We start from the raw sequence: 18539 nt of genomic DNA, 5'->3' as shown, positions 1-18539 counted from the left end.
CCATCTTAGTACCTTTGGGTTTAGACCCCACGTTTTGCCATAAGCCGATCTACACATTCCAAACACTCTAAGTGCCTTGGTGGTTGTTAGTTCGACATGCTTTCTCCAGTTCAGCTCTTTATCTAGTGTAACGCCTAGATATTTCACTTCATTGGACATTTCCAGTACCCTTCCATAAAGCTTCAGCTGCTTCATGCCATTAAGGGTCTTTTTCCTGGTAAACGGTATTACCACTGTTTTGCCTGGGTTTATGGAGAGTTGATGACAGTTGCACCATCTCTCCACTTGCTTCAGTGCTTTATTCATGATTTCCGATACTGTTCCCGGGAATTTCCCGTTTACAAGAATCACTAAATCATCTGCGTACCCTACCGTATGTATTGGGCCTTTGTTTAGTTCTTCCAACAGTGAGTTAACTACCAGACTCCAGAGAGTTGGTGAGAGAACCCCACCCTGTGGACAACCCTTCGTGGCCGTAGCTAATATTTCATATCCCATAAGGGAGGATTTTATTAGTCGGCTATTTAGCATAGTACCAATCCATCTACAGATTGTTGGTTCTATGCCGTGTTTAGATGCTGCAATATTGATTGCCTGATACGTGGTGCGGTCAAATGCCCCCTCCACGTCTATAAAAGTGGCCAGACATAGTTCTTTGTTCTCTATCGCCTGTTCCGCTCTGGTTGTCACCAGGTGTAGTGCCGTTTCAGTCGATTTACCCGGCTGATACGCACACTGCAATTGGTGCAGCGGATGCCTCTTAAGAGGACCATCCCTTATGTGTCTGTCTACCAGTTTCTCCAATGTTTTGAGGAAAAACGATGACAGACTTATCGGCCTGTATGATTTGGCTTCTGTGTAATCTGCTTTGCCCGGTTTAGGCAAGTACGTTACCTTTACCACCCTCCACACACGCGGTACGTGTCCGAAGGCTATGCACGCTCTGTACAGTCTACCTAAGTGCAGTATTAGTACATTGGCGCCCTCTTGTAGTAGTATGGGGTAGATTCCATCTGGCCCCGGCGGGGCTTTGTATGGTTGAAATGTGGATAGTGCCCATTGTATCTTATCGTGATCTACTACCTTTTTAGACGTGTCCCAGTTGTATCTGGTCGTGCTGATGGATTGTTCCATTGCACCGGTCCCATCGTCCGTTACGCTCTGATGTATTATCGAGCCTGGGAAGTGTGTGTCACACATAACTTTGAGGGTTTCTAGCCCCGTTTCAGTCATTCTTCCGTCACTTCTTCTAATGGAAGTGAGTGGAACTGACTTCGTTGCAGCTAGTGCCTTTGTAAGTCTCATGCCTTCCGGTATGGACCTGATTTGATCGCAATGGTTCATCCATGCTTTCCTTTTTGCTTTCCTCACAGCTTTGCTGTATTCCGTGAGTTTTCGCGCGTAATGCTCGAAGTCGTTGGTCCTTTTAGCATCATTGAAGACAGCCCTGGTTTCCTTCCGGAGTTTTGCAATCTCCGGGTTCCACCAGGGCACCTTCTTCGCCAGGATTTTCTTTTCCGGGCAGTTGTTTGTCCAAGCTGTATAGACAGCTTGTGCTATTCTGTCTGTTTCAAGTTCTATGTCAATAATAGAGTTTAACTTGCCTTTAGGGTCTCCCAGTTCCACCTCCAGGTCGCTTTTGAACGCTAACCAGTTGGTGTTCCTGGGATTCCGTTTGCGTATAGTTTCTAATTGGATTTTAGTCTTATACCTGAAGCATATATGTGACGTCCCACGGATAAAGGTACCTTATGGCGGTTGGCGCTTACGCTATTATTAACGCCGCTCCAATATTATTGCGGGGCTATGCGACGTAAGCGCCAGCCGCCATAAGGTACCTTTTGCCGTGGAACGTCACATATATCTGTGGTCCGATAAAGAAATCTCCCCAGAGACATGCCATGAGCTTATGTTTATGTTTATTACTTATACTTTATTACTTATACTATAGAAAGTATGTATGCGTTATTCCTGTTTCAAATCTTAATTTGATCATACATTTTACTTTTATACACTATAATACTATTAGGTACAATAGTAGTTTTGACATTTTGTATGTCAGTTCAGTAAAACTTAATGAATATGCGATTATTTATGACATAACATCAGAGTAAGTAGCAAAAAAGGCATATGGCCAGGCCTACGTACTTCTATGGATGTAAATCCAAACGTTATAGACAATAACTTTTATAAGGTTAATCCTATAAATAAGGGTTTAATTTAAACAAAAAAGTATTAATATTACGTCTAATCATAATTGCAAATGGCCCAGTCACATACAAAACTATTGTAAAAATCTTAATTTAAACACATATTTTATCAAATATAAATAAGCAGAGTTTATTGAGCACAAGGGAAAAAAAGAATCAGAAATCAATAATTACGTCAATCACATTTTAAATGTATGTCCTGTCGGCCAGGATTACAGCAAGAAGTAGGTTTATATTATTCTACAAATGAATGAAACCTCCAACAAAAACTAAAAGTTATCAGTCTAACCTTAATTAATCGCCATAAATATCATTTGAATATAGTCATGTTTTATTATTTTCATAAAACTGATGAAAAAGATACCCACTAGTTCAGTATAAATTGTCAAATTTTAGTAACCCTATAAATAAAGCATTAATGAGCACATGAGCAGGTAATGCAAGTACCTACTAATAAAAAAATTACAAGGAAAGAACTAGGTCATCCCACTTATACACAAAACAGCAACAATTATAAACTCGAAAGTTTATATAGTATGTTGGCGTATCTCTTACATTGAATTATCTAACATTCGTATAAATATCCACTTGTTGTGGGCGTAACGTACATTTAGCACTCAAGAATTAGGGCTTGCAAATATTCGAAACTTTCAGGTATTCGAATATTCGACTTTTTCTGACGACATATTCGAATATTCGAATAATTATTCGAATATTATAAAAAATAAGAAAAAGAACGAGAAATCGGTTTATTATCGTTTTATTCAAAAGCTTATTTCACATATTGCTAAAACTAATGATATTTTGCAGAAATCCACTTAATTGACTAGATTTTATCATCCTACTATGAGATGCCCACATTTATAAAAACAAGTAAAACGCCAAAATAAGACGTATTCAATATTTCTAGATAAAACTTTTATTATAAATGCGCCGTTGAGTGAAATAATATAACTTTAATCATCTAAACCAAACCTAGGTATGTAAGATATTTTTTAATACAGTTGCTCACAAAGTGCTACTTTACGTAGCTGTTTAGCGTGCGGAAAGTTGGTTATGTCGAACTAGTGCTTTTTACTTTTCCAATTTTTTTAAATTTATACTTGTTCCAATTCACGACTACTTATTGATGAGTGTTAATATTAGTTTCCTTTAAACGTCGTAATCAGCATAAAAACCTACTGTTAATGTAAGAATATGAAAAATATACATATTTCATATTTTAATACTTACCTCTTCATCATTATAACACGTTTATTTTTTAATATTGAATATTGAAAATTCCGTTCTTAATAAGGTGTCTGAATGGAACGGAATAGCTGCCAAACGCCCATAGATATAATATACTTAAAGACGACGTCTAAGCGAGCTGTCACTGTTACCACTTTTGTTTAGTGTACGATTAACAATGTTTTACTTATTTTTTCGCAACTGTATTAAAAAACGTCGTTCGATACACGTGCGGAAATGTCATTCTTCACTCGTCCCGAGTCTTCCCACTCGCCTGCGGCTCGTGGCAAGATATCTCGGTACTCGTGAAGTAATGACATACCTTCCGCACTAGCATCGAAATGTACTATTTTTTAGTAGGTAATTATTTTCTGATTTAAATTAACTTGTAGTCACTCAGAGGCCTTAATTAATGGTCGGCTTAATTATATAATATTGGAATATTTAAGGGAAAAAGTTAGTTGACTACTGGATTATTCGTCAGCTAAAGGTGCATAGTTAGATTACCTAGTTGGGCAGGTTTGGTATGATCAAATTTGAGAATTGCGATAAGTGCGGGCAAGGTTTAGTCTTAATAAACAGAATGACCCTTTAACTTAAAACTTATGCACCGTAAAAATAACATACTTTTTGATTTCGTTTTCTTTCAAATTGAGTTAGGTTTCACTATATTCACGAAGTCTATCGAGAGGAATACAGTAAAAAATATTATTTCCTTCGTATTTGGGTACCTACCCATTACTCATTCACTGTAAATACCCGGAAAACACACAGAAACTGTAACTGCAGCGGATTAAATAGATTTTTTATAGTAATAAAAAATATTCGAATATTCGAAACCTGAGCGGCCGAATATTCGAATATCAAAACAGGCCGAATATTCGACAAATTCGAATATTCGAATATTCGAATTGCAAGCCCTATCAAGAATCTACTGCAAATAGGCGTAACTGACAAAAAACTAGCACAGATTTAATAAAATTTCCGATGCAAAAGGGCGTATCGTACAAAAAGTTGGGAGTTAAGCCAAAATGTCTCACAACATTTTTTTGAATTGGCAGATACGGCAAAATGCGTTGGAAAATTGTGTTCAAGCATTGATTTTTCATAGGGCTTATCGGACATTTTTTTCAAGTTATCGAGACGTTAAATATACCATTCGATAGAGAAAAAAAAACTGAGTATAACTGCATTCATAACTCATTTTCGCCATTTTGTCTCTTACGCTCTTTGAGCCTACGGTAGTCGATATATGTGTTTTTATTTCACACAACACATATACCGGTAAATGGAGGTATAGCGGACTTCGAGACAGCACAGCGGCCGGCGCGTTCCAGATTGCCGAGTTTCTACGCATCACCCAACGAACACCTCATCACTAAAGTTACAGTCTACTCTCCACAGTTTGGTCCTTCGAACCGGATGAAGATAGAAAAACGTACGCGCTGAGTTTAAAGCAAACATAGCTTAACTCAGACAGCAAGAAAGAAACAAGTACGCGCTGAGTTTCAAGCGAACGTTGCTTAACTCAGACGGCAAGACAGAATAAGGACGCGCTGAACCTAGAAGTTCGCTTCGGTTTAGACCCAAACCCAATACCTTTCCGTACCCCATTTACCGGCTTGCCGGACGGACCGTACAGTGTTGTAGGTTTACCTCCGCTCACGTGTCCTGGCAACTTTCGTTGCATGTGTCACATGGTTGATACCCACACGCTGCTTTCGAACGTTCTAGGCATTGCACTTTGCCATTGCGGGAGATTCAGTGCCACGAGGGATCCACGCTTAGGGCACTGACGTTGCACTCGGTAACGTCAGACAGAGGCGAAGGCAGGTATAGATAGGGACCCGCCGCGTGTGTAAATTGAAGTGGTTCCAGCCAGAAAGATGTCCGAAAAGGAAGCAAGGAGCCTTCGCCCACGCACCAGGGGCCCGCCTGCGCCCGCACCGAACATGGACACCCCTACCCCCTCGTCTGGTAAGACTACGTCCGACGAGACCAATACGTGGAGCAAGGGCACCAGTGGCAACCCGAATTCTACCGGTGGAAACGAGTCGGTACACTCGGAAACGTTAGATGACACGGTAGTAAATCGAAGTAGGTCAAATACGCTAGTGAATAAAGACACCGATGCGCCGCCGCCGTCGCGGGCGCCGTCTAATCGCGAATCACATAGGAGTCGCAAATCGGTTAGGGAACGCGATAATAAATTGGCCGTGCTAATGGCCGAGCTCGAGGTTCGTAAAGCCCGTCTAGCCGTTGCTAAGACAGAGTCCGACACTGCAAATGTACGGCTGCAGTTTGCGCAATTGAAGGCGCAGTCTGTCGGCAGCAGTGATGCGACCGTCGAAGCTACTAAGACAGAGTCCGATGTACTATATGCCTAAGTTAACATATTAACAGTAACTATACGTTACTGTCTGCAACATAAATATGCGACGCACGTAATTGTATAAATAGCATGTAAGCAATAATAGCCTATAAATATGTTATGTTTAGATTTACTTGCTCTCTCTATACTTGGATACCGAGAATATAACACATCTTCGGTAATGTCTCGTTTCACTTAATCTCCATTCGACCCTCCAACTACCAACTCATCAGATGGCGACCCATACCAGAAGAATACCAGGTACACTCGGAAACGTTAGATGACACGGTAGTAAATCGAAGTAGGTCAAATACGCTAGTGAATAAAGACACCGATGCGCCGCCGCCGTCGCGGGCGCCGTCTAATCGCGAATCACATAGGAGTCGCAAATCGGTTAGGGAACGCGATAATAAATTGGCCGTGCTAATGGCCGAGCTCGAGGTTCGTAAAGCCCGTCTAGCCGTTGCTAAGACAGAGTCCGACACTGCAAATGTACGGCTGCAGTTTGCGCAATTGAAGGCGCAGTCTGTCGGCAGCAGTGATGCGACCGTCGAAGCTACTAAGACAGAGTCCGATGTACTATATGCCTAAGTTAACATATTAACAGTAACTATACGTTACTGTCTGCAACATAAATATGCGACGCACGTAATTATATAAATAGCATGTAAGCAATAATAGCCTATAAATATGTTATGTTTAGATTTACTTGCTCTCTCTATACTTGGATACCGAGAATATAACACATCTTCGGTAATGTCTCGTTTCACTTAATCTCCATTCGACCCTCCAACTACCAACTCATCAGATGGCGACCCATACCAGAAGAATACCAGGAAAACGAAGTCCACCACAGCGCATCGCATAGGAAAATGAAGATAGAAGTCAAGGCAAGAAGATCACCCTAATGAAGAATTCAAGTTAAAGAACCTATTTTTCAAGAAAGAAACTTCCTGCGCATTTTCAAGAAAGAACCTTCCTATTAAAACAGAACCCTCCCACACATTTTGAAAACGAAAGAGAAGAAAGAAAAAGATGACCAAGGGGAAAAACTCAAATTAAGAAAAAACGAAGAAAGAAGAAAGAAGAGCGTTGTCCAGGGTTATCCCGGCTCGCAATTCAAGAGGTGTCCAGGGTTATCCCGGCCCATATCAAGAGGTGTCCAGGGTTATCCCGGCCCATGCTCGAGGGAGTCCAGGGTTAGCCCGGCCCGTCATCGTCGTCGGAGCAGAGGCAGCCACATGCAGCGTCAGCGAGTGCCACATGGAGGTGCCAGCTCGCCAGCAGCGTCACGCGACCGCCCAGCCAGCGTGGAATGCAGCGTCGACATAACCTACTTACGGGGGTACATTGCCCGCTACTAATGTAAGTTAGATATAACTTTATCATTATGTTTTAATTGTTTCGTCGCGATATATAGGAAATGTTAGGTATCCTAATTTTAGCCGTTGTATGTTATTAACCGTAGCCGCAAATTTATTATGCTATCTGAGTTAGTGTCCATTCGTGAAAGGTTAAATAAATTAAGAGAAGATATTGTAAAGTTAGGTCCAGAGAGGCGACGGAAAGAAATAGGTAGAAAGAAACTAGACGAATCAAACGAATTATATAATCGCGCGGCGGATATTGTGTCTCAGTTACAGAAGCAAACGGAAAAATATAAAATTTCAGAATTAGAGTTAGCTAATAAAAACATCGGAGGAGTATGGGTTGGAGTGCGGGGTGAGGCAGGGGGGGTTGACCTCCCCCGCACTGTTCAATCTGTACATGAACGCACTAATCGGCGAGCTCAGCAGTCAGCATGTCGGTTGTCATGTGGATGGCGTGTGTGTGAACAACCTTAGCTACGCGGACGACATGGTGCTGTTGAGCGCGTCAGTGTGTGGTCTTAGAAGGTTGTTAAGAATCTGTGAGGAGTACGCCATGAGCCACGGCTTGAAATATAACGTTACTAAGAGCCAATGTATGGTCTTTGAGGCCGGCAGTAATCGACCATTGCATGTACCTGAGGTAACTCTGTATGGAACACCACTAGAAAGGGTAAAGAGTTTTAAATATTTAGGGCACATTGTTACTGTCGACCTGAAAGATAACGTTGATATTGAACGGGAGCGGAGGGCATTGTGTGTAAGGGCGAACATGTTGGCTCGCAGGTTTGCTCGGTGTTCCAGCGACGTGAAGTTGACGCTGTTCAAAGCCTACTGCACGTCGCTGTACACATGCAGCCTGTGGGCTAATTACACGCAAAAAGCATACAGTGCACTCCGCGTCCAATACAATAACGCGTTCCGGGCAGTGATGGGGCTGCCTCGCTACTGTAGCGCCTCGGGCATGTTCGCGGCGGCGCACACGGCGTGTTTTCATACTACGATGCGACTGCGCGCCGCGTCCTTGGTCCAGCGGGTGCGAGCCTGCCCCAACACAGTCCTAGCGATGATCGCGGACAGACTGGACTGTCCTTACATCATGCACTGCTGTGACAGGCATGTAATTAAGACTGGGATAGGATAGGATAGGGACTGAGTAATTTATAGCTTTTATTGTATTATTTATTGTTTTATTTATTCCAATTATAATAGTTCAAATTCAATTTTAATTTTAATTTTTAATTTTTGTTTATATTTATTTTATTAGTATTAATTAATAGGAATTTTTAAATGATTATTTTTGACATTTGTACAGTAGTTTTAGGAATGACATATTTATTATACAACTGTTGACAACCAATTATGAGCCTTGTAGCTTGAAATAAATGAATTAAAAAAAAAAATAAGCATATAAACGATATTGCCGACACTTACAGTAGGATAAAGATAGCATTAAATTATTTTGATACAGAATCTCAAACAGACGGAAAAATGGCTAAGCCCAGTTTTGATAGTGAATAGAATCAGGCGTTACTTTGCGGAAATCCATACTAATTAAAAACCAAAATATTACTTTGATGTCAAGACGGCCATCGCCTTGTTGCCCGTCATGACGGGGCAGGAGGATACCACTAAACAATTAATAGACGGTATTCTAATGTACAGTTCCATTATTAATAGCGAAACTCAACAGGTTTTAATAGACTTCGTCCTAAAAACAAGACTTTCATCTAGCGCTAAGCTCAGATTAAAGACGTCATATAGTAGCGTAGAATTACTTGTCACGGATATGCGCACATTTTTACTACCTAAAAAATCGTCCGAATCGATTCAGGCTCAACTATACAGAGCTAGGCAAGGTAGGAGAACTATAGAGGCATTCGGAGCCGAGATCGAGGATCTTTTCGTCAACCTGACCATATCTCAGGCCGACGGTAACGATAGCAGGTACGATATACTTCGTCCGCTGAACGAGAAATCAGCCATTAAACGGTTTGCAGATGGTCTAGCAGACCCAAAATTAAGCACAATAATATCATCTAGGCAATTCACGTCATTGCCCGAAGCAATCAGGACGGCCATTGACGAGCACAGCTCATCACCACAACAGGATCAGGTCCTACATTATAGACGGGGACATTCTCGTAATAATTACGGGAACCGGAATACCCACTCTGCGCGTTACAATAGGAATAAGGGCAGAGATTTTAACACAGGAAATAAAAATACATTCGGGACACGGTATTATTCCAATAATAACCATAACACAGGTATTTCGCAACACGTCTCGACAAATAGAGTTAAACGACCGGACAATTTCGCTGACCGTGCAGCTACAGTCCACCGACCTGCGCGCGCGCCCACTCGCCCGAATACGCGTGCGCAGCACATGCAACCGTCACACGATAATGTAAAACCTAACAGGCAGTTTTTTCGTGACTAATATGAATAGCGCAATATTTAGTTATAATAAAGATAATTATAGCACAGTAACTTGTAGTATAGGTAAAACATATAAATTAAAACTCTTGGCCGACAGCGGAGCAGGCCTGTGTGCTATTAGGTACGAATATTTACAAAACAAACCCGATCTTTTTAGACAAATACAAGGACATAGCATTACTATTAAGGGAGTATGCGGAGATTTAACTTCAGAAGGATATATATATTTAGACTTAGACTTTAACGGTTTCATTTGCGAAGAAAAGTTTCATGTTTTTAAGAATATGCAATGCGCAGCCCAAGCAATTTTAGGGGAAGAATTTTTCAAACGTTACGATGCAGATATAAGTTATAAACGCAATGCATTAATTTTAGAGGACCGAGGTCAGTCCGTTTCGATACCTATGCAAGTACATTTAAATAATACGTATGTCCATAATATACCTCCGCGATGCGAAGTTATGACTCACATTACGTCACAACTGGTAGACGACTGTGTAGTACTAGCCCAGGAAATGCAAGCAGGCGTTTTTGTAGCAGGTGTCATTTCAAGACCAGACAAAGGTCAAATACCCGTACGGATATTGAATACGACTGATAAGCCAGTTACTTTAGATTTATCAAAGTTGAAGGTAAACCGATTATGTAATTTTGATATTTGCAATTTTGACACAGGGAAAATTAGCGTCAATAGAGTAAAAACCTTATTAGGTCTCTTAAATTTACACACTTATTTAAACAAAGAGGAACAATTAAGTATAGAACAAATTTGTGCAAAATACGCAGATGTTTTTCATCTGCCAGGCGACAAGCTTACCACAACAAACTTGCTGGAGCACAAAATTAACTTAAAAGAAAATGCAAGCCCAGTATACGTAAAACCTTACAGGATACCACATGCCTTACGCAAAGAACTTCAAACGCAGATCCAAGATATGCTAGATAACGACATAATAGAAGAGACTACTTCCGAGTGGTCCAGCCCAGTTTTGCTTGTTCCTAAAAAGAGTGATAAGTTAGGAGAAAAGAAATGGAGATTGGTTGTCGACTACAGGCAACTAAATAATAGAATACAGGATGATAAATTCCCATTGCCCAACATAACAGAAATATTAGATTCCCTAGCAGGTAGCATATATTTTTCAAAGCTCGATCTTTCCCAAGGTTATTACCAACTAGCTTTAGACAAGGAATCCCGGAAATACACCGCGTTTACTACCGATAAGATGTATTCAATGAAGAGATGTCCCATGGGACTCCGAACAAGCGGTAGTGTTTTCTCAAGACTTATGACCATAGCCATGTCCGGATTAAATTACAAACAATGTTTCATATACTTAGACGATTGCATTGTCATAGGTAAATCCATAACGTCACATAACCATAACCTCACTCAAGTTTTAGAACGTTTGAGGAGCGCGAATCTTAAACTAAATCCATTAAAATGCCAATTTTTACGTAAAGAGATAATGTATTTAGGGCACAAAATAACTTCAAAGGGAGTAGAGCCCGACCCAGCGAAAGTAGATGCATTAACCAAATACCCAAGACCAACGAATACAGACGAGGTCAAAAGATTCGTAGCATTTGCCAATTACTATAGACGGTTTATTCCAAATTTCGCGAACATAGCTTATCCTTTAAACCAGCTTTCCAAGAAAAACGCAGTTTTTAACTGGTCTACAGAGTGTGAAGCAGCATTTTTAAAATTAAAAAATATTCTTACGAGTCCACAAGTTTTAGACTATCCAGATTTTTCAGAAAATAACATTTTTACGCTACATACAGATGCATCAAAAATAGGATTAGGTGCAGTACTATCAAATTCCAACGGAAAAGTAGTCGCGTACGCAAGTCGAAATCTTAAGCCAGCCGAGACGCGATACCCAATCATAGATTTGGAATTACTTGCCATAGTTTGGTCGACAAGACATTTTAGACCCTATCTCTTTGGGAAAAGGTTTAAAATTGTCACCGACCATAAACCATTGATTTATCTTTTTGGAATGACTGATCCCTCGAGTAGATTAACCAAATTTAGGTTGTATTTAGAAGAATTCAATTTTGATATTGAGTACATTCCGGGGCGAAACAATGCAGCTGCAGACGCATTGAGTCGTTTACCGATGAATAGTGAAGATTTAAAAAATATTAGAACACACGTTGTATCAGTCATGACCAGAGCTCAAACACGGAAACTGCGCGCGCAACAAACTTGCGATCAAGGTGACTTAGCGACAGATGTACCCGCAAACAATAGGCTTGATCAACCTAGAGTTGTGGAAATCATCAAAGCACCAAAAAATTGTATTGAACTCATATTAAGTTCCGATTACAAATTAAGTAAGACATGTCAAAATAAAATAATGAGTAGTAAAGGAAATTTTGAGTACGTACCAAGCGAATCATGCATATATCTAACATCCCGATCGTTATCTACCGTAGGCGTGTTAGCGAGGGAATTAGAAGAATTTTGCAAGAAGCAACGCATAAATGAAGTTATAATAATAAAAAATAAACAAAATGCGCAAGAAATAAATGAATTTTTAGCTAGCTACAAATGTGATATTCCTAGGATCCTAGTAACGAAAGGTGTCACGAAAGTATACGATAAAGAGGAAATAAGAGTTATTTTAAACGATTTCCATCTATTACCCACCAGTGGCCACGCGGGGGTTAATAGAATGCTCAATAATATTAAACGTCATTACTTCTGGCCAAGAATGAGCCACGATGTATACGAATACGTAAAGAAATGTGCACATTGTCAACACAACAAACACACTAATAAATACACTAAGGAGCCAATGGTGATAACTACAACGCCAAGTTCATCCTTCGAAAGAGTTTCTTTAGACATTCTAGGACCTTTAGAAATAGACAATTTTAACTATAAGTACGTATTAACAATTCAGTGTGAACTGACTAAGTTCGTCGAAGCATATCCTTTAGAGAGGAAAGACACTGAGTCTGTAAGTAAAGCATTTGTAAATAATTTTATTTTAAGATATGGCGTACCAAGCGACGTTATAACGGATCAAGGTACCGAATTTATGTCCAGTGTTTTTAGCGATATTTGTAGATTATTAGGTATAAATAAGCTACACTCGACTGCTTATCACCACGAAACTATAGGAGCACTCGAGAACACGCACAAGAACCTAGGAGCTTACCTTAGGATACAATGTAGTAATAACCGCACAGACTGGAGTACCTGGTTAAGCTATTGGTGTTTTTCGTATAATACCACCGTACATACCGAGACGCAATATACGCCATTCGAATTAGTTTTCGGCAAACACTGTCGTTTACCGAATAATTTAATTTCTTCTGTCGACCCTCTCTATAATTATGATAGTTATCCTAAAGAATTTAAGTATAGGTTACAAAGAGCTCAGTCAGAAGCTAAAAGTAATTTAATGTCTAGTAAAGCCAATAGAAAATTAATGTATGATAAGAAAATGAATTCTGTACAATATAAACCAGGAGACTTAATACTTTTAAAAAACCAAGTAGGCGATAAATTAGACTCTATTTATAATGGACCTTACAAGGTCATAGAAGATATGTCACCAAATGTTAAGATATTAAAAAATAATCAGGTTTATATAACTCATAAAAATAACACTAAGATGTATATTGAAACTAAGTAATAACTAGCAACTATTATATTATATTATAATTAAAAAAAAAAAATGCAAATGCAACTGCGTGTGTCACATTTTTTTTTCTTCCTTTGTGGGGGTGAAGAGTAACTTTCCAGGGAGGTGTACTATATGCCTAAGTTAACATATTAACAGTAACTATACGTTACTGTCTGCAACATAAATATGCGACGCACGTAATTGTATAAATAGCATGTAAGCAATAATTAGGAATTAAACGAACTTACCTTGTGAAGTTCAATTCCAATTATGCGAGAGCTTCAACCGAAGACGATTTAAAGTTTACAAGGCAGCAGTACACGGAATGATGCCGTCTCAGTCACACATTTAGAGCCCACAGCAAAAACTAGATTTTTTATCTCACTCGCACACTCCTGGTGGTGGTGGAAGCCGGGGCTCGCGCCATTACTTTTTAGAGGTTTTACCTATGTAGTTTTTTTTTTTTTTCAACCGAAGACGATTTAAAGTTTACAAGGCAGATGTTTAGAGTTACTGTATGTAAAAAAAAAAAAAACAAAACTACATATTTAAATAATCAATTAATTTTATTCAGCGTAACTCAATATTGATTCACTTGAAGTTTGCATACATAAATAAGTACTTAAATCAATTTGTAGCTTGTACATCAAAAATTGCATTAACGAACTCGTTATTGGAGCAGTTGATTGTATCTCTTTTATAATATTTTAAGAATACATTCGATTTGTCACTCCAACCTGCAGCTTTTCTCAATACATCTAGGCTAACACCAGCCTTATGAGCAGCTGACGTCGAGGCGTGGCGGGTGCTATGCGCCCCAAACACGCTCACATCAATACCACTGTCACCCAATGTCTTTTTAACCCAATGGCCTATTGTTTGAGAGCCAACTTTTTTGTATGGCTTTTGGATACTTATAAAGAGGTGATCGTCAGACTGCTCGCGAAAGTTTGCCGTCTTTTCAATGTAATTCTGTACTGCGAGCGCAGGGCATATATTTGGATTTTCGCGAATGAAAGGTAATTTTATGATTGGTTGAAAAGCTCCAGATCGAGATGTTTTTATTAAATCTGGTACTTTAATCACAATTGCATCATTATCAATAGAAATATTATTTAATTTAATCAGACTCAAGGTTTGCATCCGCTGTGCGGAAGCGATAGCCAGCAACGTGGCAGACTTAAGAGCGCTATTACATTTCGGCGTTGAGCGAGTTTAGGTATTTTACGCGCTGCGGCAGGCCGTGCGAGCTCAGTACGCCGATCCCTTCTACCACACTCGCACTACAATGATGGATTAAACATTCTTGATCCTTCGCGAAGCATATTGAAATCAACCATAACAACACTAACTGTACTTAACTTTTAAGGTTCTAAAACTGTTATTTGGTAAGTAGTAAAAATACTAAATGCAGTGCAAATGTACATAGGGGCTGTTCATAAATTACGTCATCTATTTTTGACGATTTTTGACCCCCCCACCCCTCAAATCATCCAAAAATCAAGCTTCGGATGAATCTGTTTCCTCCTACGTCATGTTACCATCATCCGATGTCCTGTCCCCCCCCCCACTCCTCCCATTTGAAACGACGTAATTTATGAATAGCCCCATACTCGTAGTCTCGTACTTATGAAGGTATATTACTCGAAAGAAATTATAGGTACCTACTCGCTTATTTACATGTTTCGTCATTGCATTTGGTACCTATAGGTTGTAAAGTTTGTATCAACGAGGGTTTAAAAACGAACTGGTACTGAGGATCTGATGATGATTAAGGTGGTCACGGATACCAATCAACCATGTAGTAACATGATTAGGCTCGTTTGATTCGTCTCAACAAGATCTTTGACACTGAAGATACACAGGGTCTGATGATGGAGCTGGAAGGTGGCCACGGGTACCAGTCTATCATGTAACTAAACAACTTCGTGTTTGGGCTCGTTTGATTCGTCTCAACAAGGTCTTTGACACAAGACAGTACTCAGGGTCTGATGATGGAGCTGGAAGGTACCATTACCAATCAACCATGCAACTAAACCACATCGTGTTTAGGATCGTTTGATTCGTCTCAACAAGATCTTTGACACTAGGTGATACTCAGAGTCTGATGATGGAGCTGGAAGGTGGTCACCGGTACCAATCAACCATGCAACTAAACATCAAACCCTGAGTAGTATCTTGTGTCAAACATCTTATTGCGACGAATCAAACGAGCCCAAACACGAAGTGGTTCAGTTACATGGTAGACTGGTACCCGTGGCCACAGTCCAGCTCCATCATCAGACCCTGAGTACTAACTTGTGTCAAAGATCTTGTTGCGACGAATCGAACGAAGCCAAACACGAAGTGGTTTAGTTGCATGGTTGATTGGTACCGGTGACCACCTTCCGGATCCATCATCAGACCCTTAGTACTACCTTGTGTCAAAGATCTTGTTGCGACAAATCAAACGAGCCCAAACACGAAGTGGTTCAGTTACATGGTAGACTGGTACCCGTGGCCACAGTCCAGCTCCATCATCAGACCCTGAGTACTAACTTGTGTCAAAGATCTTGTTGCGACGAATCGAACGAAGCCAAACACGAAGTGGTTTAGTTGCATGGTTGATTGGTACCGGTCACCACCTTCCGGATCCATCATCAGACCCTCAGTACTACCTTGTGTCAAAGATCTTGTTGCGACAAATCAAACGAGCCCAAACACGAAGTGGTTCAGTTACATTGTAGACTGGTACCCGTGGCCACCTTCCAGCTCCATCATCAGATCCTGAGTACTATCTTGTGTCCAAGGTCTTGTTGAGACGAATCAAATGAGCCTAAACACGAAGTGGTTTAGTTGCATGGTTGATTGGTACCGGTGACCACCTTCCGGCTCCAACATCAGACCCTGAGTACTATCTTGTGTCAAAGATCTTATAGAAACGAATAAAACGAGCCTAAACACGAAGTGGTTTAGTGGCATGGTTGATTGGTACCGGTGACCACCTGCCGGCTCCATCATCAGACCCTGAGTACTATCTTGTGTCAAAGATCTTGTTGAGACGAATCAAACGAGCCTAAACACGAAGTGGTTTAGTTGCATGGTTGATTGGTACCGGTGACCACCTTCCGGCTCCATCATCAGACCCTGAGTATTATCTTGTGCCAAAGATCTTGTTGAGACGAATCAAACGAGCCCAAACACGAAGTGGTTTAGTTGCATGGTTGATTGGTACCGGTGACCACCTTCCGGCTCCATCATCAGACCCTGAGTACTATCTTAAGTCAAAGATCTTGTTGAGACGAATAAAACGAGCCTAAACACGAAGTGGTTTAGTTGCATTGTTGATTGGTACTGGTGACCACCTTCCGGCTCCATCATCAGACCCTGAGTACTATCTTAAGTCAAAGATCTTGTTGAGCCGAATCAAACGAGCCCAAACGCGAAGTGGTTTAGTTGCATGGTTGATTGGTACCGGTGACCACCTTCCGGCTCCATCATCAGACCCTGAGTACTATCTTGTGTCAAAGATCTTGTTGAGATGAATAAAATGAGCCTAAACACGAAGTGGTTTAGTTGCATGGTTGATTGGTACCGGTGACCACCTTCCGGCTCCATCATCAGACCCTGAGTACTATCTTGAGTCAAATAAATACATATAGAATGTCAGGTCGTTTCAAATATTTTTAATCCTGTCCGGTAGTTTATTCAACTGTACCATTATAAATTATAAAAACAGTGCTAGGATCAAAGTCTCTCGTTGCGGTTTACACGCACACAGTATAGCGTTTTACACGGCGCCCGCCGCACACAATGATAAAAAACCTCGTCGTCGCCGTTGAAAATGTGCGGAGCCGACCGACACACGTCCTGCCTCTACAAGCTCTGCCGCGCGGCACTGAGCTGGCGCAGCGCGCGTCATCGGTAATATAGAGTAGTTTTCAAAAAATTGCCAAAAAATTATAGTAGAATTTCATAAACACTAATGTATACCAACAGTATAAGCAAACGTTGCAGATTGCTTGAGTATGAAAATGACTTCGATATTAAGTAGATTTTCGAAGGAATTGACACTTGTTTCGGAGAGAAAATCGAGTTCGTTTTACTTTGATTTTCTCTTTCTCAAAGGTATGTAGGAAAAATATAGTTTGATATGCCTAAAGTACAGGGTATTAGTAATACAAAATAGCCAGGTTTAGCAGAGTAAAATTCTCAACATTTCCAAATAAGAGCTCGCCATTCAGTGCTTCACGGGGTTTTTCGGAAACGACCATCAGAAAAAAAATCATTACTAATTTAATAAGTCCTTTTTCTAATATTTACAACGATATTTATAAAGATAAGAAGACGCTTTTACTGGAACAAGTACTCATTGTTTCTAATAATGAGCGCAAAGTCCTGAATTTCGTCGACTAGTATCATCAATTTTGCATTATTTCGACTTTTCTTGTAAGAGCGCTCTTAAATGCTAGGTCTTTAATGGAAATGTTATTGTAGGGATACAGTTTTGATAGGTAATTTAAAACTTTAACAGTATCCCATGTTTGATCGTATTTGGGTTTAGGAGGATTTAATCTGAACGCTCCCTTAAGAAACTGATTTATACAATAATTAATTGTTATCTCCTTCCCAAGGACAATCGATAATGCTGATCGATGAGTATTAAGTGTACTATAGCTGCCACCATTCTCAAACGCCTCTGTTAAGAAAGATAAAACTTGAGAAGGTGTAGCTTCGTAAAAATCATAATCATTCTTTTGGCAAAATGCCCACCATGATCTTAATGATGAACTATACTGAGAAATAGTATTGTTAGAAAATGAGGCCATGATAATTTTTAGGGAATTATGAGGTGTGCCTCTTTTCGCAAACGATTGCCCGATAACCTCGCGGCCGCCAGGGAAAGGCTTGAGTGCAGCGGGTGGCAGAATATGTTTTTCCAATTTAAAGTGAAGGCATCTATTACCTCAGAGTGAGGTACAAGTTTCCAAGATGCAAGCTAAGACTAGCATCAGTAAAAATTATAAGTTCGTAATTATTATTAGGTACGAGTAGGTATATAAAGGACAATAATAGTCATCGATATTATCAATCCAACGGTAAATTCGGCAAAAAGAACATTTTTTTTTTTTTTTTTTTTTTTAAATGATCGATCGGTAAGTAGGTATCGAAGATTGAGAAGGCTTATCCTTAAAGGGTACAATAGTCCCTGATCCAAGATAAAATCATGTAACCGTGTGTTAGCTCGCACGAGTATTTACATAAAAATATTTTATTCTATCAGCAACTGGGATGT

The 18539-nt window shown here is 40.0% G+C and overlaps 2 protein-coding genes across 2 annotated transcripts; both read left to right on the top strand.

Annotated features, from left to right (window-relative positions):
• Nucleotides 1-7578: 7578 nt before the first annotated feature.
• LOC134805723 (uncharacterized) lies at nucleotides 7579-8322 on the top strand. Its single transcript, XM_063778969.1, has one exon. The coding sequence runs from the start codon at nucleotides 7579-7581 to the stop codon at nucleotides 8320-8322; it is 744 nt and encodes a 247-aa protein (XP_063635039.1).
• A 429-nt stretch (nucleotides 8323-8751) lies between these two features.
• LOC134805722 (uncharacterized) lies at nucleotides 8752-17909 on the top strand (the record flags this gene model as incomplete). Its single annotated transcript, XM_063778968.1, has 3 exons — nucleotides 8752-9322; nucleotides 10425-10748; nucleotides 17878-17909. Coding segments are annotated over 3 exons (927 nt in total), but the record flags the coding sequence as incomplete, so codon positions are not given.
• Between the last annotated feature and the right edge of the window lie 630 nt (nucleotides 17910-18539).

The sequence above is a fragment of the Cydia splendana genome, unplaced genomic scaffold (genome assembly GCF_910591565.1).
Source record: "Cydia splendana unplaced genomic scaffold, ilCydSple1.2 scaffold_50_ctg1, whole genome shotgun sequence".
Taxonomy (NCBI): Eukaryota; Metazoa; Arthropoda; class Insecta; order Lepidoptera; family Tortricidae; genus Cydia; species Cydia splendana.
The sequence above is the reverse complement of the archived record's forward strand: the minus strand, read 5'-3'. Positions and strand labels throughout refer to the sequence as shown.